The 25965-nt window shown below is 32.6% G+C and overlaps 1 protein-coding gene across 6 annotated transcripts in view; it reads left to right on the top strand.

Annotated features, from left to right (window-relative positions):
• Positions 1–25736, top strand: part of LOC100935365 (piwi-like protein 1) — a 42937-nt gene extending 17201 nt beyond the window's left edge. For all 6 annotated transcript variants that reach the window (XM_031948408.1, XM_031948411.1, XM_031948412.1 and 3 more), the window contains 15 exons: positions 519–599; positions 2311–2508; positions 3104–3215; positions 7005–7131; positions 7407–7524; positions 8304–8418; positions 9634–9821; positions 11889–11961; positions 14637–14837; positions 15300–15403; positions 17485–17555; positions 17711–17864; positions 21581–21706; positions 23605–23752; positions 23906–25736. In XM_031948408.1, coding sequence (XP_031804268.1) covers positions 519–599; positions 2311–2508; positions 3104–3215; positions 7005–7131; positions 7407–7524; positions 8304–8418; positions 9634–9821; positions 11889–11961; positions 14637–14837; positions 15300–15403; positions 17485–17555; positions 17711–17864; positions 21581–21706; positions 23605–23752; positions 23906–24022 — 1933 coding nt within the window. In that variant the 3' untranslated portion in view covers positions 24023–25736. The remainder of the gene's footprint in view (positions 1–518; positions 600–2310; positions 2509–3103; positions 3216–7004; positions 7132–7406; positions 7525–8303; positions 8419–9633; positions 9822–11888; positions 11962–14636; positions 14838–15299; positions 15404–17484; positions 17556–17710; positions 17865–21580; positions 21707–23604; positions 23753–23905) is intronic.
• The last annotated feature ends 229 nt before the right edge of the window (positions 25737–25965 follow it).

Below are 25965 nucleotides of genomic sequence, written 5' to 3'. Positions count from 1 at the left end.
GATCCTGCTTGATTGGTTTTCAAAAAGGTTTTATGAATTTGCAATTCTTCTAGTAATTAATGATTATGCTTGTTTCTTCATAATCTTACCAGGATTTAGTTTTGATATCAAATTACTTTGGCTAGTATAATGGGTGTGAGGTAGTATCACAGAGTTTGAATTTGTTTTAGTAAGGCTAATAGTTTAAGATTAGTATGTAAGCTCTTTAGGTCTTCATTTGCCATACCAAGAATCACAAAGGGTGGAGAGATTATGAGCTGACTGTAGGAAATAAGAAACAGGAAAGCTTAGATGTCAGTTAATATCGTAGATATGCCAGCGAATGTGGGGTCAATGTATCAATATTAGGTAGATGTTTTCCTAAGAAAATAGTGTCTACTATACACTAGGTACAAAGTAGACAATACATTAACTACAGGTATTTAGTAAATGTGGTTTTTGATCAATTGATTAGTAAACATAGAGTGAAAGTAAAGTGAAATAAACTACATTAAAACTCTTCTGACTGCTATTTCTAGGCTTTTGAAGATCATGAATTTGCAACAAATTGGACGTAATTATTATAATCCAAGTGACCCGATCAATATCCCAAATCATAGGTTAGTATGTATCTTAGATATTTTAGTACTGGAAATGAAAGTATTATTTGATGGGTATTTTTCAAGTGTAGGAACTATTAGATTAAAAAAAAAAACTCAGAACTTTAGAATATTTGAGCTATAATAAGAGTTAGACTAGCTAATTGCTAAATCTTCCCCTTTTTCGGGAGAATAAAAAGGCCCAATTATGAAAATTTGAGCCTTGAGGTCTTTTAGGCTGTTTCTGCTATAAAAAGTTTAATTACATGTTGGACTTCCTGCTACAGATCAGGTATAAATGTGAAGTCTTCTGTTTTTTTTTTTTTTTGTTTTTTTTTTTTTTAAGTTTAGGTTCCTGATACATGATGAGATTTTTTTGTTGGAGGTAAAGGGAAGGTGGAATTTTAAATAAGGTAGGAAGGGCAAAAGAAAAAGGGCCTTTTAGATTGTTGATATTAAATTATCCTTCAATGTCAAATTTATACACTCTTTAGCTAAATCTTATCAATTTTTGGATATCTCAAGGCAATACAAATTTAAGAGCCAAAATCAAAAGATGAATTAGATCTACTAACCCTAAATTATTTGCTTCTTTATATTTTCATTGATTAGATAAACTTGTAAAAAATATTATCAGTGCATTATATTATTTCACATTAATTTAGTCACAACTCATTTAGATTTGGCTGAATCAAATAATCTGTATCAAAAGACTACCCATGTAGTAAGTTAAATACTCCAAAAATTTGGAGTTGTAGGATATGTGTTTCAATTGTCCATCTGTCAGGTGAAGGAGTTGGACTAGTTAAGCCCCTTCTGCAGCTTCTTGGACTATAAAAATCTGTGGTTTTAGAATTTAAAAAGAGGCCTTGGATTTCTAATCTCTCCAACTAACACGTGAACAATTTTTCCCCCATACTATTTCTATGAACTGGACCCCTTAGCTTTTTGTTGAAGACTTTTAATGAAAAGAAATTAGCTACCTTTGAAGGTCATCAGTGTCACCTTTAGAAAGAAAACTCTAATTTTGCTAAGTTTTTCCTTGTATTAATCCTGAATGCTTTTTTTCCTTCTTAGTTCTGGTTTTTAGGATCAAGCAAAAAAAAAAAAAAAATCTTAACTCTTAATCACTTTTTGACAGATTTTCAAATATTTGAAGAAAATTAGAAAGTTTTTCTTGAATCCTTTTTTCACAAACTAAACATCCTTCAACCACTGTAATTATAGCACAAACTTGAGAATCTTCTCCACATTTTTTCCATTCTTTATGTTCTCTGGTTTAATGAAATCCTTCCTAAAATGTAGACCAAAACGTAATACTTCATATGTAGTTTGACTAGGCCAGAGTAGAAAGAGATTATCACAGATTTAAGATTTCATTAGTTCTTCTGGTTACTATTGCACAATTTCTAGTCATTTTGAGTTGGCAATCTGGTAAATAACTACTTATCCTTACATTCTTTCAGATGGAACTGCTCAACAGTTCGTTATTTATCCTTCAATGAAAATGCTTTTAAAATAGATTTAAGACCTTCTCTTCCCACCCACCCCCCAACAAAGAAAATAATGACAGCTTGAACAGACTAATCAGAATGAAACTTAAAAGCTTTCACTGTTGAAGAGAAGTGAAGAAAATCTGAATTATGGGTCATGTGCAAATTTATTACTTGAATATATTGAAAGTATCATGCATTTAGTAGAATCTCTAAAATTTTTTTATACTCTTTGACAGATTGGTGATTTGGCCAGGATTCACCACCTCTATTCTTCAATATGAGAATAACATTATGCTTTGCACTGATGTAAGCCATAAAGTTCTTCGAAGTGAAACTGTTTTAGATTTTATGTTCAGCCTGTATCAACAGTTTGGTGAACATCGATTTCAAGAACAAGTCTCTAAAGAATTAATAGGATTAATCGTTCTTACCAAGTGAGAAAGCTCAATTTGTTTTTTCTTCATAATTTTCTAGTCTTTCTGTAAATTCTTCACAGTAAGGGTATGTTGCTCTTAAAACATGTTCCTCTTCTTCTTTATAAGTACAGACTGAACCTATGGCTGATGGACCACTTGAATTCTCAAAATAAGGAGAATAGGCCTAAGGAAGGAATAATTTCCCTTTGACCCATCTCAGAATTACATAGCTTTAAGGATTGTCTTGCTGTACATTTTCCTTCTGATTATGAAGTACAAAAGCAACATCCAGGGAAGAACTTTAATTTTCTGTTTTTCTGGAGTGTTAATTCACAGATGGCAATCTCCACGATTATTATTAGAACAGACTCTTCAAATTTTCCTTCTTTTAGATAGTGCAGTTAGAACTAACTAAAATCTTTTTTTTTTTTTTTTTTTTTTTTTACTTTAGAGACCAAAATTTTAATTTAATATTATCCTCAGAACTTTTTTTTTTTTTAATCAGAAGAACCACTTAGCTGCTGTTCGTTCATTCTGTTACCTAATCTTATTTAAGGTAAAAGTTTGCAATTGTCACTTCTGGATTATTGAAATTCCTGGAATTGTTTCACAGGTACAACAATAAAACCTATAGAGTAGATGATATTGACTGGGAGCAAAATCCAAGAAGCACCTTTAAAAAAGCAGATGGCTCTGAAATCAGCTTTTTAGACTACTACAGAAAGGTATAAAATATTTAATAAATTTATGTGGTTCCCTTTCTTCCTCTCATTTATGCTCTCAAGGCAGGTTACAGTGACACACCCAGAATACCTACCTATACAATAAAGTTGTTTATCTGGATGTAGCCTATTTAGCAGTATCAGCTATCTAGGAAGTGGGGGAAGGGCTTCTGAGCAGTCAAAATTGCTGTCATAAAGTTAATGGATCTTGAGACTTTATTTGGTGTTTGTTTACTGTAATTTTTTTTAGCCATAAAGCTATCATATTGAGCATACTTGTCTGTTTTCCAGCCAATAGCTGATGAAAAAGAGATTACTAGAGACATATGCACACTTGAAATAGCAAGAACAGCTGGCAGCCTGGTAATTGGAGGAAAAAAATAAAAAGGTGATGCTCCAAAGCAATGATGATCTAGAGATAAATTCATGTAGTAGCCAAAATGCAATGGAAGAAGCCTGAGATCATCCTGCTATTAGGATATTTTGCATAATAATGACTTTTTGTCTTCAGGAATAAATTAAGTATTCACAATAAATTCATACTGTTATAAACAGGGCTAAAATAAGTATTTTAGTACTTAGAAACTTAAAACTTCAGTTACCTGAAAAATCTAGTTATGAAACTATTCCATTCCCTGGGATGCCAGGTAAATGAAGTTTTACTTTTACTGCTCCTTTTTTTTCTCTCATTGGTAATTTTCATCTCAAAGGAAATTTTTAGTGGTGATGAGAAAGGGGACACTGAGAGCTAGGGAAATCTCTTCTGATTAATAGGCATTATTAAGTGAATACTTGGTAATGTCCAATGTAGATAGTTTTCCAGGGCTATTTAAGCAAACTTGGCAGGGGTGAGGAGAGTAACATTTTTTAAACACAAGTGAGGATAATAAAATGGATGTTGAAAAGAACTTAGGTTCGAGGCTAGAACTATTACGCAAATATCAAGGTCATCTTTGGAAGCAGTCCAGAAAATTTTTCCTATAAGCCTGACTTGCTAAAGGAAAAAAAAAAAACTAATTTGATGCAGAAAGCTACTTATAGGAGAAGAGTGAGGATTTTAGAATAGTTGAACATATACTGAGTGGTCATTATTATTTTTTAGTTTCAGTCATGGTTCAATTTTTTGTGGCCCCATTTGGGGTTTTCTTGGGAAAGATACTGGAGTAGTTTGCCATTTCCTTCTCCACCTCTTTTCGTAGATGAGAATACTGAGGCAAACAGGGTTAAGTAACTTGTGCAGGATCACATAATTAGTGTCTGAGACTGGATCTGAACTCAGGAAGATGTCTTCTTGACTTCAAGCCCCACAGGTTGCACAACCTAGCTGTCTCATAACTGTAGGTAGGCTTAATTAACAAAGAGACAATGAGGGTTTGCTACAAGTTTTTGTTGTTTTTTTGAGCTTTCTAGACATAAAATATTACAAGGCCTTAAATCAAGTTGATAATAGTAGAAATCTGGAAGTGTTTCCAGCTTACTCCATTCCTTCCTTAATAAAACATTGCAATTATGGCAGAGAGAGAGAGGTATTGGTGGTCTGGAACAGAGTTTCTTAAAACATTTTCCATTCATGACCCCTTTCCAGGAAATTTTTACAGGATCTGTAGGTATATACAATCAAGCATTTACTGATAATTATAATTTTGTGACCCCCCACATTCAGTTACAAGACCTTACATAGGGTTGTGAACCACAGTTTAAGAAGCTGGGGTCTAGAAGGCATCTTGATCCATCAATTTCAACAATTACACATTACTAGTTGTGAAAATTACTATGGAGAAAATAGAGAATCTTTGGGTAAACAGCATTCTGACATTGATAAATTGGTGGACAACCCAGATAAGATGATAAAACGGAAATACATGTAATCAAGAGATTAGTTGAAACTAGTACTTAGGTTGAGGTGGGAATGACTTACTGAAGAAACTTGTAAATATTCGGAATAAAGATTAGATTTGTTTAATTTGTCTTTAGAAGGGTGAAAATTAGTTGGTGTATAGGTATATTTCATCTTTAAGAAAACTATTTAAAATGAACTGTCATAAGTGATGAGTATCTTGTTTTGGGCATCTTGAAGTAAAGAGACATGTCACAAATAGCTGAAACTATATGACCTTTGAGATCTTTTCCAACTCTCATTATATCCTATAACGAAAAAAGGGTCAGCATGATATAGTGCAGAGGTGTCAGATGACCCACAATACTTCCAAATGTAGCCTAAATCAAAATAAATTTGACAAAATTTATGTAATTTAAAATACATTTTATAACTAAATCAACATGCAATCCACAGGGAGCCTTATATACAGTTTGTTTCTATTTCTATACAGTTTGCCTCTTTTTTTATCTGAGTTTAATACCACAGGTGTAGTGGATAGAGAACAGATCTTGGAGCAAGTGAGACCTTGATTTCAAGCTTTGTCATGTCATACACCTGGCTTACTTAACCTTTAAATGCTTTAGACAACTTTTCTGAATTAACACATTGTAGCAAAAGGTGCAATATACATTGGTAAAAAGGGCTTGCTCATCCAGGAATTTTCTTTAACAATGAAAAAACAGGAATGAAGGAAGAAGTGGCACTTGGATAAAATGGGCTGGATATAAGGGATTGAGAACTGTAAGAAAGAAACTTTAATCTCAACAATGGGGTAAGACTGAAAATGCCGAACTAAGAATAAAGGAGCATTTAATCAAATTGCTCTTGGGGATAACTGGCTAAATGTTATACACAGTATCTTCTATGAATTTGAATTGGAGTGGTAAGTCGTGTGAATTGAAATATGACATATGAGTAGTGATAAAAGTAAGGAAGATATCCCTGAGGGATTCCTTGGTGGTTTGATACAACCACATAGGAAACCACCAAAACTACTTAAGGATAAGAAATCAGGTGATAAATAGATCCTTTAAATAGAAATTGGAAGGAGTGAGCAATATGATTTGCTGTCAAGTTTAAAGAACTATCTATATGGCCTTAATGAGACTTTAAAATTTAGGAATAATGGAGAGAATTAAGAGGAAGTTTATCATCTAAGAATTTATGGAGATCAGTATTTACCATTAAAAATGGTTTAACTTAAAATAAATCACGAAGATGTCTCCAATTTATATAATTATTGCTTTTTTATGCACTTGGCATGATATCTCATTGCTTTATTTGCTTTAATGTACAATGACTCAACAAGTATTAGAATTAACTATTAAAACACCTGTAAACTGGTTTCACGGCATAGATTCCCTTTTCACAGCATAGACTAACACAGCATTAGAATTAAGTTCCTTTTAGAGATGCTAATACTTTAATAAGAGTAGAGTTGGATGAGGAGAATAATGAAGACTAAAACTAGTTTGTTTGGCATGGGACTTGTGAAACAAAGACATCTCTCAAAGATATAAAGTTGGAAGAAACTTTATAAGCTGCTAAATGATCCACTTAAAAGTCACAAAGGTAGCTATTAAGAACTTAGAATCAAATACTGATACTAAATCCAGAACTATTTCCGTTATACCAAAAAGAATGCTTAACATAATTAATATTACAATATTCAATATTTAGTGAGGCTATTGGTAAGAACATTGTAGTATGGCTTTTGGCCATAATATTTCATGGGAGGGAAAGTGACATTATTTCCACAGCATACAAACTGATGGTTTCATGGTTAGATTTAAAAACCTAAAGTATTAGCATCCAGTCTTGCTTTCAAACATGTACTTAAGTTTGCTTGTTACTGTGACTGTTACTAAGGATAATTGTTAACATTGATAGTCTTTCTTGCTTCTGTTGTATAGCAATATAACACAGAAATCACTGACTTAAAACAACCAGTTTTGGTCAGCCAGCCTAAACGGAGGAGGGGCCCTGGTGGTGTATTACCAGGACCTGCTTTGCTCATGCCTGAACTCTGCTTCCTCACAGGTATTACATTTTATTTACTCTGAAGAGAGATGACAAGCTACTTTACCATCTTAGTACTTAATCATCTTTTTTTTTTTTTTTTTTCCTAGAGTAATTAACTCCTTCACATTTTCTGGCCCCTATTTAGGAAACATGAATAAACTTAAGTTTCCTGTTTCTCAGCTCTTTAAGTTTCTCCTGTGTCTACTATTACTCTGTTCTCTCTTCTTCCTCAATTTTCCTTATTTTGTAAGTAAAGTCTTCTTTATTATAACTGCACATATTATCATTCAAAGGTCTAACTGATAAAATGCGCAATGATTTTAATGTGATGAAAGATTTAGCTGTTCATACAAGATTGACACCAGAACAAAGGCAACGTGAAGTTGGAAGACTCATTGACTATATTCACAAGTAGGTCTCCTGAAAAATATAATGGGCTAAATGGTTTTTTTAAATAAAAATTTTATATTCATCAGTTATTATAATATGTGATAATTGTCAGAATTTTATTAAATAATCTCAACATAATTGAGTTGAAGTATCACAGAATTTCAGAGTTGGAAAGGACCTCAGTAGAACTAATTGAAAACATGCCCAATAAGTAGCCATTACAATAGCTTTTCCTTTTATGAAACCTAAATCTTCTTCTTTATAGAACTTTCATTGCTTCTAGTCTTCCCTTGGGGTCAAGTACATATGTTTAAATTATATGTATGAAAAATCATATGTTCCCTGAGTTCTTCTAGACTAAAATCCCCAGGTCTTTTAGCCACTACTGTACATGGTATAGATTCAAGGTCTTTTCATCATTTAAGTTGTTCTCCTTTTTCCTCATCTTATAAATGTCTTAACTAATTTGGTATACAGAATTGAGCGCAGTATTTCAGATATATTCTACCCAGAACAGAACATAGTAGAGTAGAAAAAGAGTTTATGTAGAGAAATCAAGTTAATTAAGTTAAGCAGCTTTGCATGCATGATTCAGTAGAAGTAAGCTGAGAGATAAGAAACATTAGAGAAACCCAAATGAAACAAGATGATAGTGATACACGAGGCATTTTGTGGTTATTTCTATGAGAAAAAAAAAAAAAAAACTAAAAACACCGACTTAATTATTTATAAATGATTTGGTTGGGGATATAGCTTATTGTTTTGATTTGTTTTTGTATACCAATATTTTAAATTAACAGAGATGATAATGTTCAGAAGGAGCTTCGTGACTGGGGTTTGAGTTTTGACTCCAACTTACTGTCATTCTCAGGAAGAATATTGCAAGCAGAAAAGATTCACCAAGGAGGAAAAACAGTTAAGATTTCCTAAGTTGCTTTCTTATAAAATCAATTTGGTTAAAAGTAAAATAATTAGGTCATATATGTTAAAGTTTACTTATAAAGTTAGAAGACTTCTCTTCTAAGATTAATATTGCATAAGGAGTTGGAAAATGGGACATGATAGGGAAAAAGGTGTGGAGACTGAATGTGAATCAATAGATGCTATGTTTACTTTTTTTCTTCTGGTTTTTCCCTTTTGTTTTGATTTTCCTTTCCCAACGTTATTCATAAAGAAATTATATTAAAATTTTAATGTACATGTATAACCAGAAAAAAGAAAAACTATAAAAGGAGGAAAATGTAATAAAATAAAGGGTGAGTGATATTATGTCACCATTAGATTGTTTTATTCCTATACTCATTATCCTAGTACTAAACTTTGATAAAATGTCCATACTAGGTGTTTATTCTTAGCTGATTTTTAAAATAGAGGATGGTATTAAATATTTTGAGAGGTTGCCAATTAAACCACGGTCTTAAGAAGAAAGTTCTAAACACTTGATTTGACAAACAGTACTTTTTTCATTTGGCTTCTGTAAAATCTAGTGGTTAGTGGTTTGGTTTTTAATCAAATAATTCTTATTTCATTAATCATATACCATTATCATATATCATATGATATATGTCATATCATATGATATATATCATTAAAACAGTTTGTCAGACCATCATTATTTTTATAAGAGCGTATCAAAAAGGTTAATTTACAGAATCACAATCAAAATTTACTAAATTTGGATTGGGGGCTTTTCAATCCCATTTCAAGGATCATCATATAGATTTTATAAAGTGCTAATTTATATTGTAAAACACGGGTTGTATGCCCTACTTTTAAAAGAAAAATGGCAAACTTAGAAAAGCAAAATATTTTACAAAATACAAGCAGTTTTCTACACAGTCCATAAAATGATATCTGAACTGAAGTGTCTGATAGTATATATAGTATATAAGAGTATATATTTAATGTTTAAGAGTATATATATTCTTAAGAATTGTATTCCAGGATCAAAAATTTTAAATCGATTTACTAATTATATAGCATATCAAATCAGTTTTAGATACAGTGATCAAATGTTTTATTTTATAAATGTTGATAACCATAACTTCAATGAGGGTAGGACTCAAATACAGGTTAGCTGTTAATATATACCTTGCTTTTTTATAAATGTTTTCAAAATTTCTCTTTTAGTTTGACTACAATCCACAATTTGCAGATTGGTCAAAAGAAACAAGAGGTGCTCCATTAATTAGTGTCAAACCACTAGATAATTGGTTATTGATTTATACTCGAAGAAATTATGAGGCTGCCAATTCACTAATACAAAACTTATTTAAAGTTACACCTGCCATGGGCATACAAATGAAAAAAGCAATAATGTAAGTACAGGTTTAAATAAATAGCCTTTTCTCATATTTTGAATAATGATTATTAGTACAGTATACACTAAATTTAAACCTTAAGGGTTAATTTGCAGAAATAATTCTGTTTGAATGAGGATGAAGAATAGTTAAGAAAAAGTACCCAATTAAAATTGAGATTATAAATGGTTAAAGATCTTAGGAATTCTTTATTATATAATATTTTGAACATGTTTAGAAAGCATTCTCATGATAGTAACTTGGAGAAACAATGGAAAATGTGTTTGAAAAATAGGAAATATAAAATGGATGTTTTGGAATATGTTACTTCTATGCATATTAAATTTCAGATGATAAACAAAAGGATTGTGGTGAGTATCAAATTGTGTGGGGTGAGTGGTTGTGTGGTATCAAGTTGAATTGATTATGTTTGAATCACTCATTGAATTTTTTGAGCCTTCTTATTAGTTTGTTTTTCTTAACTGTGTTGATGACATAAACTTGAATAATTTTGATCCTTTGCACACACTATGAGCTCTCTACAATTCTCCCACTTAACAAAACTTAGCATCACCAGGAAGACCCTTTTTTCTAAGTGGCCTTTACTTCAGATCTTTGCCAGAGAAAGTGAAGTTAAAGAACTGTTTGAAGAGGTTTGGCAATTGTTAACGCTGTGAAGTTACCCATGCATATAACCTGTAAATAAAAGGCTATTAAAAAAAAAAAAAAAAAAGAACTGTTTGCTTCTCCTTGCCTGGGACAAAAAGAATAATGAACTGATGAATCACTCTTTCCCTTCTGTTACTACCTTCATAGTCGTGGGGGCCCAAACTACTATTACCTCTAGCCCATTAAAAAGCTACAGCCTGGGTACCACTGAACAAAGTTCAGTCCAAACTATAAAGTCCTTTTGCTTACAGATGATTCTCCCTTGATTTCTCAGACTATATGAAGTCAAATTAACTTCAGAAAAGAAAAAAAAAAACATATCCAGATACTTATTAACTTTGTGATTTTAGCTGAACTGCTAGTGTGAGTTATTTGTAATGGGCTGAGGTTTGAGTTGATGCACTGAGGTCCCAAGTACGTGAGGCTAAATAGTAATTGGACTATACTCTATTAATATACATGATTGGATAAAGAATGGACCCTGCCCACTCTGTGCAAGTCCTGATGTGTTGTATAGGAAATGACGATTTTGGTGGGTGGAGACAGAGAGACAGGAAGAGAAGCTGGGGGAGATTAGCCTGGGTTCCATGCTTGTAGCTGCTGGTCGTGTGGCTATTGGTCTAGCTAGCTTCTTGACTCAGCTGCACACATTGCTATCGCCGATTCTCTTCCACCTCCAATCTTTCTTCATTGAGAATAAAGACTGACGATTTTCCCCTAACCTGAATTCCTGACTCCGGCTGATTTTAAAATACGCGGTCTTCACAATTATTAGTTATTTCCCAGAAGGAGATGAAAAATTTTAAGAGCTGTAAATTAGAATGAATGTGGACATCTGGTACTTAGAAGTTCTTACTCCCAACTGTTAGAATACAAGTAATATAAAGTGATGTTTTGAGGATGGTGTAGCGTTTACAATGTTATTAGATACTAATTTTTTATAGTACTGGAAAATCTCTCCCTCTCCTTCATCATTTAAGGCAATTTTTCAAAGCAAACTCCCCATATTTTAGCAGCGCTTATCTTTGGGCACAAAAAGAGTGCATAATGGTCAGAGCCCCCAGCCTGGAGTTCAGATCCAGTTTAAGACATTTGTCAGTTAGCCTATGTTTGCCTCAGTTTCTTCTACTTCAATAACAGCATGTAACTTAACAGATGTAAAACTCAAATGAAATAAAAATCATAAAGTACTTAGCATAGTGTTTGGCACATAAGTGTTGTATAAATGTTAGAGCTATTATTGTTAAAGTTTTGATTTGTGTCCTTTAATTTTTTTTTAATTCAATTTGAGGTTTCACGGATTATTTCTTAGTATGTAAAATCTTATTGTGATCTGTATGAATTCTACCCTCCTTGCAATTGCATGAATCTTTTAATATTTCATGCATTATGAATATAAACTAATTTTCTTCCTAGGATTGAAGTGGATGATAGAACTGAAGCCTATCTTAGAGTCTTGCAGCAAAAGGTTACATCAGATACTCAGATTGTAAGTAGCTACATTACATATAGGCATTTTCCAATTGAATGAGTTCTGTTTAAAAGTTTAAGATCTAGTTATTTAGGTCTTGGAATGGAATTTTTCCCCCAGAAAAATACTTTGTAATTGGGGATGAGGGACCTTAATTTGATACTGTCCTGTGTTTTTAAAGGGCTGAAAAGCAAAGTACTAAACCATGCTAATATTTATTTGAATTGCTTTTGTTTGTCTTAGTCTCTTTTATTTCTCATACTTCACTATCACTCCATCTTTTTAAATTTTCCTATTCAAATTCCAACCCACGCCTTTCATAAACATGTTTATAAACCTTTTAACTTCATATCTAGATATACTTAGTTCTTTCCCATTTATCAATTCAACTGTATTTATAATAATAGTACCCTCTTCAATGGCATATCAATCTGTTTCCTACAAGTTGGTCTTTTCATCTAGGTTACTTCCCTACCTTCCAGGAATTAATACTGTATGTAGTATTTTTCAGTATTTGGAAGGAATCATTGAGGGGATTCTCTATCATAATATAATCTTCTTTGATAGCATGGTCTGTTGGTAATTCCCAGTGTTTTTGAAAATAGCATCTAAGTTACTTCAAGAGTGTATTAAATCTAGTGTATTTTTCATTTGTGGAGTTTACTTCCCGTTCATAATTTTTATGCTAGTGTATATATATATATGCTACTGAGAGCAAAGAAATGAATACTTCTTCATTTAAATGTATTACTTTAACTTAACTGATTCCTGAGAAAATTATACTCATACTGCATTAATGCCTATCCTTTCTCAAGTGCCTTTTGGTCAATAGATGTAGTATGTTAAGAAAGATGCAAACAATTCTGAGATAAAAATGTACTTTAGGGCAAGGCATAAAGAAATAGGGATTATGTTCTTTCTAGGCTCTTTATTCCAGAATTAACTGCCAACCTCAAGTTGTTGTTGCTATATTTAGCTGAGAATTGGGAAGGATAAAAAAGGGGATAGTGTTGGAAATAGTTTCACCAATCTGCAAAAGAAAACCCCAACAAACATTTACTAATAGCTCTTATGAGCTAAGCAATAGGAAAGAAAAAGTTGAGGAATTAGGTACTTATTCTAGAAAGTTCACAATTGAATTGATTGAATTTTGTCCTTTGTTCTTAAAAGAGGACCACCAAAATAATATTATGTTAGATCAAGTTAACATGTCCAACTGTGGCTGATGAGACTAATTAAGCTCGGATGTTCAGCCACAGGTTGGACACAAATAGTCCCTGTCAGCCTCTGTAACTGTGCACATCTTGTGTTTCTTCTGAGCTATTTCAATTCTTCCTGGCTCATAAGAGCAGAGCACTTTCTCTGAAGAGGGCACGCCATGTTGTACCAGTGTCTTCCATATCATACAATCAGTTCTAAAGTCCTTAAGAGAGACCTTTAAAGCGTTCTTTTTCTGATCACCATTTGAGTGTTTGCCTGGTATGAGTTCTGCCTAAAATAATCGTCTTGGCAAGCATGCCCTTGGCATTCAAATGGCCTGGCTAATTGAGTAGCACAAGGGAGATATGACAGAAATAACTAGGATAGCAAACTCACATAAGCATGAGAGGAGATAGAAACAACATAGTGAGCATCATTACTGGAGCAAAGAAGGGGGTCATGCAGATGGCTGTGTGGAGAGGCTCATGCCTTAGTAGTTAGAATATTAAAATGAGAAGTGTATTACGTCAGCTGTGAGTAACAGTGGGATCAAAAGAAGATAGAACAGCTTGAGTTCTGGTTTGCCTAGAGTTTAGAATATGTGGGTAGGGAAATGATATCCATCTTGCTCTAGATTATGTCTGCATATGTTAAATAATATTCAGACTTCATGAATGATTGTTTGAGAACTGCTTTTTTTCCCCAACTGAATTTCATTTGAATGTCCATAATATTTACATTCTGCATGCAGTTTTCTGCCCTTCCCTACCCCATTGTCTTTATTGGGGTAGCTAGGTAGCACAGGAGGTCTAGAGGCATTAAAATACATCTTCCTTAGTTCACCTGGCATAGACACTAGCTGCGTGTCCTTTGGCAAGTTAATTGACCAGGTTTGCTCTTATTTCCTTTCCTCATCTATAAAATGAGCTGGAGAAGGAAATGACAGACAACTCCAATATTTTTGCTAAGAAAACTCCAAATGGGGTTTACAAAGAATCAAACATGTCTGAAAAATGAATAAACAATAACAAATTTTTGATATTTTAAAATATTACCATAATTTATTAATGTATTCACCTTCCCAGAAAGCCTTTTCACATAGACAATATTTAAAAAAAAAAAAAGAGGAAAATGAAAAGAAAAAAGTTGGATAACCAATCAACATATCAAAAAAGTCTTGAAAATATGGGCAATATACTACACTTGTGGACTTACTGCTGCAAATGGATGGCTGAGTAGAGTGGGGTTAGGAGGATGGTCATGGTGGTAGTGATGATAGCACTTTCTCTTTCAAGCCATTTTTGTTTTTATAAAAGATACTTGAAACTGAAATTTTGTGAGAATTGAATTTTATATGCCAAAGTCATCAATCTAATAAGCTATGTGGTAATCAAAAAAATACACAATTGCCTTATCTATTTCAGTAATTTGTCTACAGAAGTTAGCTGAAATTCTTATACTTTTGATTGTTTTTCTGTGTTTTTTCCCCTAAGGTAGTTTGTCTGTTGTCTAGTAATCGGAAAGACAAGTACGATGCTATTAAAAAATACTTGTGTACAGACTGTCCAACTCCAAGTCAATGTGTGATAGCAAGAACCTTAGGCAAGCAACAAACTGTAATGGCCATTGCTACAAAGATTGCCCTTCAGATGAATTGCAAGATGGGAGGAGAACTTTGGAGGGTTGATATGCCTGTAAGTTTGATTTTATTGTACTCTTCTTGTTTTTGATAATTTGTCTGGGTTTAATAACAATTACATAAAGATCTAAAAATTTGATAATTCTAAGCCACTTAAGTTATGGCCATTAGAACAGAAGTTGATTTGAAGCAGAAATCCAAGTTAAAGTAAGTTATGAATAAAGGACTCAGGTAAAACTTTCTTTGCAATTGACAATTTGACATAGTCAATATTCATTTTAAGAAAATAGATCTTATTGATTTTGTTAAAACTATTTCTGTTAATATCTTTGGGTTTTATATCACATTTCCCAATATAGATAGTCCTCTGTCCCCATCATATCTCTTTAGGGCCAAGATGGGTGGTCATTAATTAATCTTTTATCACTTTATTACTTTTTATCCTTTTGCATCTCCTTGATTTAAATTGTTATATTTGTAACTTATGTGACTGAAATGTATTATTTTTTTTCTTAAGTTAAAGCTAGCCATGATTATTGGTATTGATTGTTACCATGACACTACAGCTGGGCGAAGGTCAATTGCAGGATTTGTTGCTAGTATCAATGAAGGAATGACACGGTAAGGAAGGTTTGATGTAAAAATAACTTGAGTGAATTTTACAAATAAAAGCCACAGCTATGGCAGAAATGAAAAGAGACTAAACAAGAACTCCAAGGAAGGAAGGAAGGAAGAAGGGAAGATGAGTTGGTGGGTAATTCTTTTTGTGGGTAATGTCTCTCTGATTCAGTGGCTACTTAGTTTTTTGCTTAAAGATCTGGAAGTTGTATAAATAGACATTTTTCTTTTGGAAACTTATAAATTACTCTTGTCTAATTGCTTGTTGGCCAAATCTTTTTAAAAAATATATTTTATTGAATTTTTTTGTTTTTATATCATCTTTGTTTTCCACTGTACCCATCATCTTCCCCCCTTCTATAGAGCCATCCTTTATAATAAAGAATAACAAAAGAAAGAAAAAAAATTCCACAAAACAACCCAAGTCTTACATGTAATATCCCATACCTATGGTGTATCTCACTTTTGCAAAGGAGCAGAGTATGAATTGTCTCATGTCTTCTTTGAGACTAAGCTTAGTAATTTATTTTCCCATCTATTTGCCATTTCCATTTCCATTATTGTAGTAATTGGCTATATTCTTTTCCTAATTCTGCTCACTTTACTTCTACCTTGTTTGTATTTCTCTCTATTTACCATTTCTTATAGCACAGTAATATTCCATTTGTTTCCCAATTCGTCTTTCCTCTACTGATAGTATTTACTTTCTTTCAAATTCTGGAATCTCTGGGTCAAAATATTTGAATATTTTAGTCACTTTTTTTTTTTTTGCATTTTCCAGAATGGTTATACCAATTCAGAATTCTACTCAAAATGCAATTGTTATAATTATATATAATTATAAATTCATAATTACACCTAAACAGTTCATTTTCCTGCAGAAAGCTCTTCATCACCAAATATTTATTAAGCATCTCTATGAAGAGGTTTGTGCTAATGGAACTAGAGAGATTAAGGGATAGTCCCTGACTTAACAGAATTCACAATTTATTCAGAAAACAATAATAAGTGTTTAAATTTTGGACAATGAGGTTTATTTTTACAGGAAAATTGGAATGTTTCAAATAAGATTTGTAAATAAATTTTGGCATACAATCTATCTTTAGGTTGAAGAAACAGATAATAATAAACTGTAATGATCATCTATTTCAATACCCTCAATTTCCAAGTTGAGAACATGGTAATATGTCAGAAGCCAAGGTGTGAATAAATATCCTCTGATTCCAAATATAACTTTATTTACATATCATCTCTATTAAGAAACGTGTTATCCAAGGAAAAGGAAACAGACATGTTAATCAAAGACATTAATTTAATTTAATATTTAATCAATAGTTTACCAAAATTATTTTAAACTTTAACATAAAGGTAGTCAATTACTATCAGCTGTTTGAAATGGCTATGAAACCTCATACAGAAATAACTTCACCCACACACAAATGAGCTCAAAAGTAGTCTATATTCTATTATTAAACTTAACAGATAAGTTTTGGTCAAGAACAGATCTCAAAAAAGGCAAATCAAAGCAAGAGAGGAAAGTCAATGTTGAAATAGTCTTGAAAAGACTGTGGTGATGGGACTCATATGGTACTTTAGATAATTAAGTTTTTTGAGAAAAATTAAAAAATTCTATTATACCTGGCCTTATAACAACATTAGCAGAATATTTTTTAAATGGGCCTCTTCCATAGAGAAGCTTGGAATTATTAAAAGAACCATACACTTTACTAAGGGCAATCTAGTATATAGTCTACCTCTTGTTTGGCCATGGGTCCAATTGATTGTCCATTTGTAGTGTTTGTTCAAGATTATATGTGTGTGTGTGTGTGTATATATGTATATGGGTGTATGGGTGTGTGTGTGGGGGAGGGGGGTGTAACATATATAAATGATGGGAGCCCTATAATGTAAAGAAATTTGACAGTTTGTGATATTTTAGTTGGAGAGATTAGAATGTTCAACACTGACAAACTCTATGTAAGCATTATAGTAGAAGTCCAATAATATGTGTGATATTTTAGCTATAAACTTTTATTTTCATATAGTTTTCAGATATTAATAGTTTTTATTTTTCTCTGAAAAAGCTGGTTTTCTCGCTGTGTCTTTCAAGATAGAGGGCAAGAACTAGTAGATGGTCTCAAAGTCTGCTTGCAAGGTAAAAAATCTAAATAGTTTACTTTGTATTTTAAACTTAAAGAAAGCTATATTTAAAAGCAACATCATTGAAAACTACTGAGCCAGAATTCATTAGAAATGCAAACTACTTTTCAGGCTTTTGTTCTTTTCAAAACTTTATTCATTTTTTTTCAGCTGCATTGAGGGCCTGGAACAGCTACAATGAATATATGCCTAGTCGCATTGTTGTATATCGGGATGGTGTAGGTGATGGACAATTAAAAACATTGGTTAACTATGAAGTACCACAGTTTTTGGACTGCCTAAAATCTGTTGGTAAAGGATACAAGTAAGTACACACAATATAAAATGACTTTTTTATGTTATTCTCATAATCTTCTAAAATTGTTATAAAATGTAACTATAGGTGAAAAAGGAATTATAGTTAAGCATGATTTGAAAATACATAAAAGTACTTGAATTGGTGAAAGGGAAAATATTTGTTCCTTTATTTCCTTTCTCTTATAGGAATGATAGAGTAAAAACTTAAGTCCTTTCAAGAAACAAGTAAATTGGTTTTATCTCATGCTCCAGTGTTCAGGAAACTTGTTTTGGTTAATAATTGCTGCCTTGCAAAAGAATGTAAGCAGCCAGAAAGGCAGTTTTCTGTATCACCATTACTATTTTTCTGTCTTGGGAATTCTAACAACTTTTTCCCTTTGAACTTAGTGATGATTATACTTCTAACTAAATTTTTATGATCACCATTTCTTTTATTTTTGTCCTTTTTTACACAACATCCCTAACTGGTAAATTTCCTAAGTGCAGGGACTGAGCTTCTTACTTGTGTCTACCCAATAACTTCTGCATAATAAAATTTTTATGTTTCATTGGAGTATCTTGGTGAAAGTCCCCCAATAAGTTTGTACAAGGATTTTCTCCCCCTCTAAAGAAAGGGACAACTTCTATTTTGCATTTAAAGAGAAATTAAGGAAATTGCTATATGGGCCAGATTTAGACATAACCTTATTTTATTCAGCCTTTAATTTAAAAGTTGATCTAATAGTTGAAAAGTGTACCAAAGCCCTAAGACTATAAGGTACTAGATAATTTTTTCCTCTATAAAATTAAATGTGACACTTGCTTTTCCACATTAGGAAATTGTAAGTTTATTTTGTTGAAAATGGGGAAGGGGAAGAGATTTTGAATCTTAGCACTAACTAAAGTAGTATCATCTCCCTATATTGACTACAATTCCTCTCTTGTATGTCTCTCTTTTTCTCTCTCTCTCTTTCTCCCTCCCGCCCTTCCTCCCTTCTTCACGCTCTCTTGCGTGCGCGTTCTCTCTCTCGCTCTCTCTCTCTCTCTCACTCACACACACACACACACACACCCCAGGACTTTTGCTAAACAGCTTTTCTTTTTTGTTATTAATACCCTGTCTGCTGGCTGTTAGGAAAGCATCCTGTTTTCCAACTCTTTTAAACATATTCTCATTTTTTGACATTTCTTTTACATTTTACATTTATAGTTGTATTTTTAAAAAAATGAGAAGATGTAAAATGTAATGTCCACATTCTTTAGTAGTTTGAATAGTGAAATCTTAGAAAAGTAGAAAGGCAATGGCCAGTTAAGTGGTATAGTGGATAGAGCATTGGCCCTACAGTCAAGAGGACCCGAGTTCAAATCCTGAACTCAGACACTATATAACAAACTATAGCCCCCCTCTCCCATAAAAAGAAGGCAAATAGGTCATATCTAGTAGACCTCTTTCCCCCTATAATCATACAAATTCTATTTTACCTGCCCACTGACTGCGTTTGGAAACTTGGAAGTATAGTACATGTCAATGTTAGTGATAGCTTCTTTCTTGTTAAAATAGGTTTTTGTTTTTGTTTTTGTTTTTGTTTTTTTTTTTGCTAAGGCAATCGGGGTTAAGTGACTAGGTGGTACAATGAATAGAGCACCAGCGCTGAAGTCAGGAGGACCTGAATTCAAATCTGGTCTCAGACACTTAACACTTCCTGGCTGTGTTACCCTGGGCAAGTCACTTAACCCCAATTGCCTCAGTAAAAATAATAATAATAATTTTAAAAAAGAATATAAGCTTCAAAATCTCATTAATTTTCTAAAAGTAGTTACTGGCTCCACTCAAATTACAGCAAAAAGCTAAGGAGATAAAAAGAGCAATCCAATATACCTCTTAACAACCATCTAAGCAACTGGGTAATAAGCTAATTTTTATGGTTTTAGGTTATACAAGAGGGAAAGTATCCCATCCCCAAGAAGAAGCCCAACATCAATGTTATACTTAACATGCCCATTCAAAACTCAGTAAGATGGTAATGAGGATCAGAGATTATCAAAGTCTGGAAGTACAAGTTTTCTGCTACAAAGCTAGAGGACTTTGCTCTAAGGTCTTTGCACTAGAAGCAAAATGTTGCTCTAGAGAAATGATAGTACTTAGGACTGAAGGATTATAGAGTTGATTGTCAATTGATGGAAAAATTAAACAAAAAACACTCATTTTATATAATTTTAGAGATCCTTTTGAAAGTGATAATTTAAAATAGCCTACATGCAATTGTTCATTCATATTCTCTGTGATCCTATTTAGGATTCTCTTGGTAAAAATACTGAAGTGATTTGCCATTTCCTTCTCCAGTTCATTTTATAGATGGGTGAACTGAGATAAAACAGAGCTAAGTTTCTTACCTGCAGTTACAGTGTCTGAGGCCAGATTTGAATTCAGGTCGTCTTGACTTCAGGTCCAAAACACTATTCCAGTGTGTACTTAGCTGCCTGTATGAGCAGTGGTTTCCACTGGAAAAAGAAACAGCCAACTGTGGTTGAATTGTCTTTTTTTTTTTTTTTAATGGCATTTCATATGACTACAATTCAAAGAAAAAATTAGTATATATTTTTTTAAATTGGAGAAATTTCTTTTCTCTGTGATGAGGTGTATCGGGTTGCTCTTTTTACCTCCTTAGCTTTTTGCTATAGTTTGAGGGGGGCCAGTAGCTACTTTTAGAAAATTAATGAGATTATTTTGATGATTTATTTAAAGTTACTAAACAATAAGGCACTGGAGATGGAAAATAAAGACTTGGGTTCAAATCCTTCCAATCCTTACCCTTCTCAGGGTTTCATTATCTTTATTTCTATGAAAGAATTTTGACCTTAATTAAATTGAGTCCCGACCACCTTTAAAGTCCTAATTATAATCTGAACCTTCTACTTGATTTCTAAGTATACTGTGGAAGGAAGTAGCAGTAATAATAGAAAAGCTCACTGTTTCTTTGACTTTCCAAAAATTTTTTTATTTGATTTGTTTGTACAGGAGATGCCTTTCTCTTGGTCTATCTAAATATATTATTATTCTTGTAGGGCCCTGTTTTAAGTTTCTTTCTGCAACAGTGGTTTTCAAAAGTTGGCCTTTATAATCCACTTTACATCAGAACAGAATAACTTGGGAGGTATATATTCTGTTTACCATCTAGTGGGGGGGAAACAAACTCAAGAAAATATTAGATATTTATTGTGTATATAATAAAGTTCTGAGTGCAGTGAGGATATAATAGTATACTAGAGAAATATTCCTGCTTTAAAGGTGCTTTCTGTCTAGTTGGAGAGTTAACACTCAACTTAAAAAAAACTTATAAGTTAAATGCAAAATGAATTATTAACAAGTGCTGTCCAGAGGAGAGGAAAATTCTGTTCATTTGCCGTTATTCAGAGAAAACTTTTACATAGGCACAAAAAATTTTGCATGCATTGGGACAAAGGATACACAATCTACTGCGCCACCTAGCTGCCTTGAAACAAGAACTTCTGTCTATTCATCTATTTTCCACTCTATTCAATAATTCTTTTCTGACACTGCAACTGTTTCTGGTAGAATTATTGCCCATAATTCCATGCAGATAATATGCCCTCTAGAGCTTTTCAAGTACAGGGTGTTTAATTCCATGCTCTCTTAAAAAGTATAACAATACAAGAATTCCTCGAAAAATTTCAAGGAATGACTTTGTGATAAATGTCACTATATTTTTATCAATCTTTAAGCCCAAGATTAACAGTAATAGTGGTGAAGAAACGAGTGAATGCCAGATTTTTTGCACAGTCTGGAGGAAGACTTCAAAATCCACTTCCTGGAACAGTTATTGATGTGGAAGTTACTAGACCGGAATGGTAAGTTCCCTGGCCCCTTCTCTTTTGCTTAGGCAAATGGGGTTAAGTGACTTGCCCAGGATCACACTATAGGAATTGTAAGTGTCTGAGGGCAGATTTGAACTCAGATCCTCCTGACTTCAAGGCTGGTGTTCTATCCACTGCACTACCTCACTGCCCCACAGAATGATAAGTTCTAATGGAAAGATAATTAAACTACATTGGGAATCCAAAAAAGTAGAAAGAATTTCTGGATGAAAACTTAATGGTATTATTTCACTTCTTTTCTATAAGCTCATATGTACATTAACAAGTTCACTCCTTGATTTCTGACATTTATTTTTATAAATTCTAAGTTCATCTTCATAACTTAATTTGTCCTTTTTAACTCAACATAGACCCAATTGTATATTTGTATATTCCCCTCACCCTACTACTTCCACCACAGATAACTAATTTTCTAACCCAAATTCTTACTACCTTAACACCCTACATATTTAGTGGTCAGATTTCTTGGACCTTCAGACAACTAAAGCATAGCTGGAAATTCAGAACAAAGTTATCGGGGTTTAAAGGAGAAATTCTAGACAATAAAACTTATTTCCTTTTATCCAGAGCTATCTTTTGTTCATCACCTAAACAATAGGATACAAGTATGAAGTAGATTAGAAAGAGCACATTGACAAGAAGGAGGAGACAGCTGCATGTTTTTTATAGCAAAAAAGTAGCACAATCTGTGGTCATTTAGTATATGAATAAAGCATTCAGTTCAGTAAATATTTAAAAGCCTTTTTTGTGCTTAAGCATTTTTGCTGGGATAGAAATAAGTGGTACAAATACTAAAAATTAAAGTCTTTGGTCATATGCTCTTATGGAAGGAATTGTATGTCCATAGACAAGTAAGGCCCATCCCATCTTGGGCTAATTTATTATCAAAATTAAATACAGGTACAATTCGACAGCCATTTATTTTATAATCTAAGCTTAATCCAGTTAATGAGTATAATACTCCATAGTATTCACACACGAGATAGGTTTTATAAACTGACTGTGAACACTCAATAAATTTTAAATAAAAGCAGCAAGCAAGATCTGACTAAACCTGATCCTTGGTAATCAGGAGCCTTGAATTTGAATTCTGACCAGATACAGACATCTATGTACATCTACAGTAGAGTTAATGGGAAATTATCTTGAATTACAGTTTGATAAAATAATTAACATAAATATATTTAACAAAGAGAAGTGCATGTACGGTCTAGATTAAGTGAATTTTCCAGATAACAAAGGTTAAAATTATGTGTTTTTATGTCTGTGTAGTCAACCATTCTCCGATGGCAGTGGTATATATAATCTAAATCTTAAAAATCACTTTTATGATTTAGTTGGTGACATTTTAACTTCCAATTTGTCTCTTAGACAGATGTTAATTTTTAGGAGGGTGGTTCAGAATAGCTCTGGTTAAAAAGATGAGACTTGAAAATCCTGAAGAGAGAATTTCTTCATGTTCCTAGTCATGCAGCCTTAATTTTTCAAGTTGCATGTATGTTTTATAATTAAAATTATCAGAGACACTAGAGAAAGTACTGTTATTAATTTCTAATATTTAAAATTAGTAAATGTATGAAGGAGAATCATTAAAATGACATAAGTGTTTTGTGCTAAAGCCCCATAACCAATAAGGTTAAATAAAATATTTCTATTTATTCATGTTAAGGCATTTCTTGTCAAATTTTTCCTGAAACTTTTAAATTCATTTAACACACTTAGTAAGTGAAATAAAAATATAAATATTTTTGTTTGCAAAACTTAGTGTTATATAAATGCTATATTATTATTATTATCAGTTGCTTTCTTTGTCTGATACTTTGTCAGTTTTTAAAATTTGGCAATACATCTGTGGATTTTGTAATTTGCAGGTATGACTTTTTTATTGTGAGCCAGGCTGTAAGAAGTGGTAGTGTTTCTCCTACACATTACAATGTAATCTATGACAATAGTGGCCTGAAACCAGACCATATACAACGATTAACTTACAAGCTCTGCCATGTGTATTATAACTGGCCAGTAAGTATTTTTCCATAATGACTTTTTTTTTTCAAATTGGTGATTATTATTTTTAAATTTTCAGTCTGTTTATATTCATTTAACATTGGAAACATTTATAGCCTTGTTAAATTTAATACAAAATAATTTTTTCCCCTCTCTCCTCCCCTAAAGGGTGTCATTCGAGTTCCAGCTCCCTGCCAGTATGCTCACAAACTGGCTTTCCTTGTTGGCCAAAGTATTCACAAAGAACCTAATCTGTCTCTGTCAAATCGTCTTTATTACCTCTGAATTATAGAAGAACACAGAAAGTAGTATAGAAGACTAGCTTCATAGATTTTTTTTTTCCTTTTTGCAAATGGAGCTTTCAGAAGTCTTCCTAGATGCAGCATTTTCCCCCCTTAACAACTGTAACATGGAAAGGGAGATAAGAAATTTGAGTTCTGTTGTCAACTCTGCTATTGACTTATTGTGTGAATATGCAAGTGACTCATTTTACAGATGGGGAAACTGAAGGAAGAACAGTTATCTTGCTTTTTTACCTCTCACAAGAATGTTATAGTGGTTTCGTGATAAAATTGTAGATACCGCACTTGAAGCACCAAACAAAAAGGCTATTTGGGAAAACATTGGGCATTACTCATGTTAGATTATTTCTGGAAACAATTGACATAATTGTAAATTATATAGTTTTTTTTAAAATTGGTATTGGGAATGCCGATATTGTGGGGCAGTTTTATTTTGTGTTTTTTTTTAAAACCTCCTTTATGCTAAAGATATGATTTGCCATTTAAAGATAAAAGCTATACAAGATGGGGAGAAGCTAGAAAGAGCAAACTGACATTTTCAAGTTGGAAGCTTCTAGTGATAGAAACAGTTTGGTGCCTTTCCACCAATGGAATAAATCAAGGGCTATATTGGCATAATTCATGTTTTTTTCCCCGTCATTCAAAGTGTTTTTGAAGATTTTGAAATGTGACATTCTGTTAGCTATATTATGTTCTGACAAAGTACTAAAAGCAGAAGAGAACATTACAAGTCTATTTAGTTGAATTCAGAACTTTTTTTTTAAATTAGAAAGTATATTCATTCCTTATTTTCTGAGTTCATGTTGAAATATTCTGCCCAGAAGAAAATTCTCCATGTCCTAATTTTTTCTTACCACTTAACCTAAGGAATAGGTTGGGTGTATAAGAAAAACAAAACCAAGAATGAGAGCATCTATCCAAAAGGAATGTTCAAGTCTATTTTTTTCTATCCACCCAAAGAAAAGAGGAAAAGACAACTTAATTTTAACTTTAAATATGATCAGGTTGAAATTAGATGTGTTTTTCTTAACTTGGTGACTTGACATATCAATTTATAGAAATAATTTCTTAAAGGAAGCAGACAAAAGAGCAGTTAAATAGCTACTAAATATTTGAAGAATTAGTGCAGGTTGAAATCAACAACTGTTCTTTCAATGTAAATGCCATTTCAGCATTGCTATTCAATATGGACAGTAGATACTGTAAATTTAAATTGATGTAGTTTGTTTTAAAATATATGTTATTATTATATTTGTATCTTATTGTAAGTGTTAGTTATACCTTCTGAACCTGTTAGAAAGTTTTATTTTAAAATTCTCAAAGCCAATCTCAATCAGCAACACTTTTTTTTTGAGCCGCTTGCTCATGTCTAATTTCCTTCCCTCAAGAATTTTGGAAAATAAGAAAAAGAAGCAGTACTTTGTGAAACTCTAGAAGGAAAATTGATGCCCCAAAGCCCCAGATGTAAAAGATGCTAAAGTTTATCACAATATTAGAAGAGTATGTTTGTGAGAGAAACTAACTTGCAAATTGTTGTCAAGGGATGGAATAAATTGTTGTCAAGGGATGGGATAAGTTTTGTCAGCTTGTAAGCTCCAACAGGGCAGGAACTATGTCTTAATTTTTTGTTTCTCCCCCATAGCACCTGCACAGTGCTTTGAACATAGTAGGCGCTTAATAAATGGTTGTTGAATGAATTTTGTCTGTTTAACTTTATCCATTTATAAAAGTGAGCTAAATTTTCACTTAGGCAAATACAAAAATTCTTATTCCTCTTCAATTAAGCGAAGCCCACCTAAGATTTTCTAAGTGGGTGAAAACTAGGCTTGTGGGAAAGTTATTTTTAAAAGTTGACTCAATTTCATATTTCTGCAATTTTATTGGAAAATAGTTATCTGGAAAAACTATGTGCAGCAAATAGAATTG

This window comes from Sarcophilus harrisii, chromosome 1 (genome assembly GCF_902635505.1).
Source record: "Sarcophilus harrisii chromosome 1, mSarHar1.11, whole genome shotgun sequence".
Classification (NCBI taxonomy): Eukaryota; Metazoa; Chordata; class Mammalia; order Dasyuromorphia; family Dasyuridae; genus Sarcophilus; species Sarcophilus harrisii.
The sequence above is the reverse complement of the archived record's forward strand: the minus strand, read 5'-3'. Positions and strand labels throughout refer to the sequence as shown.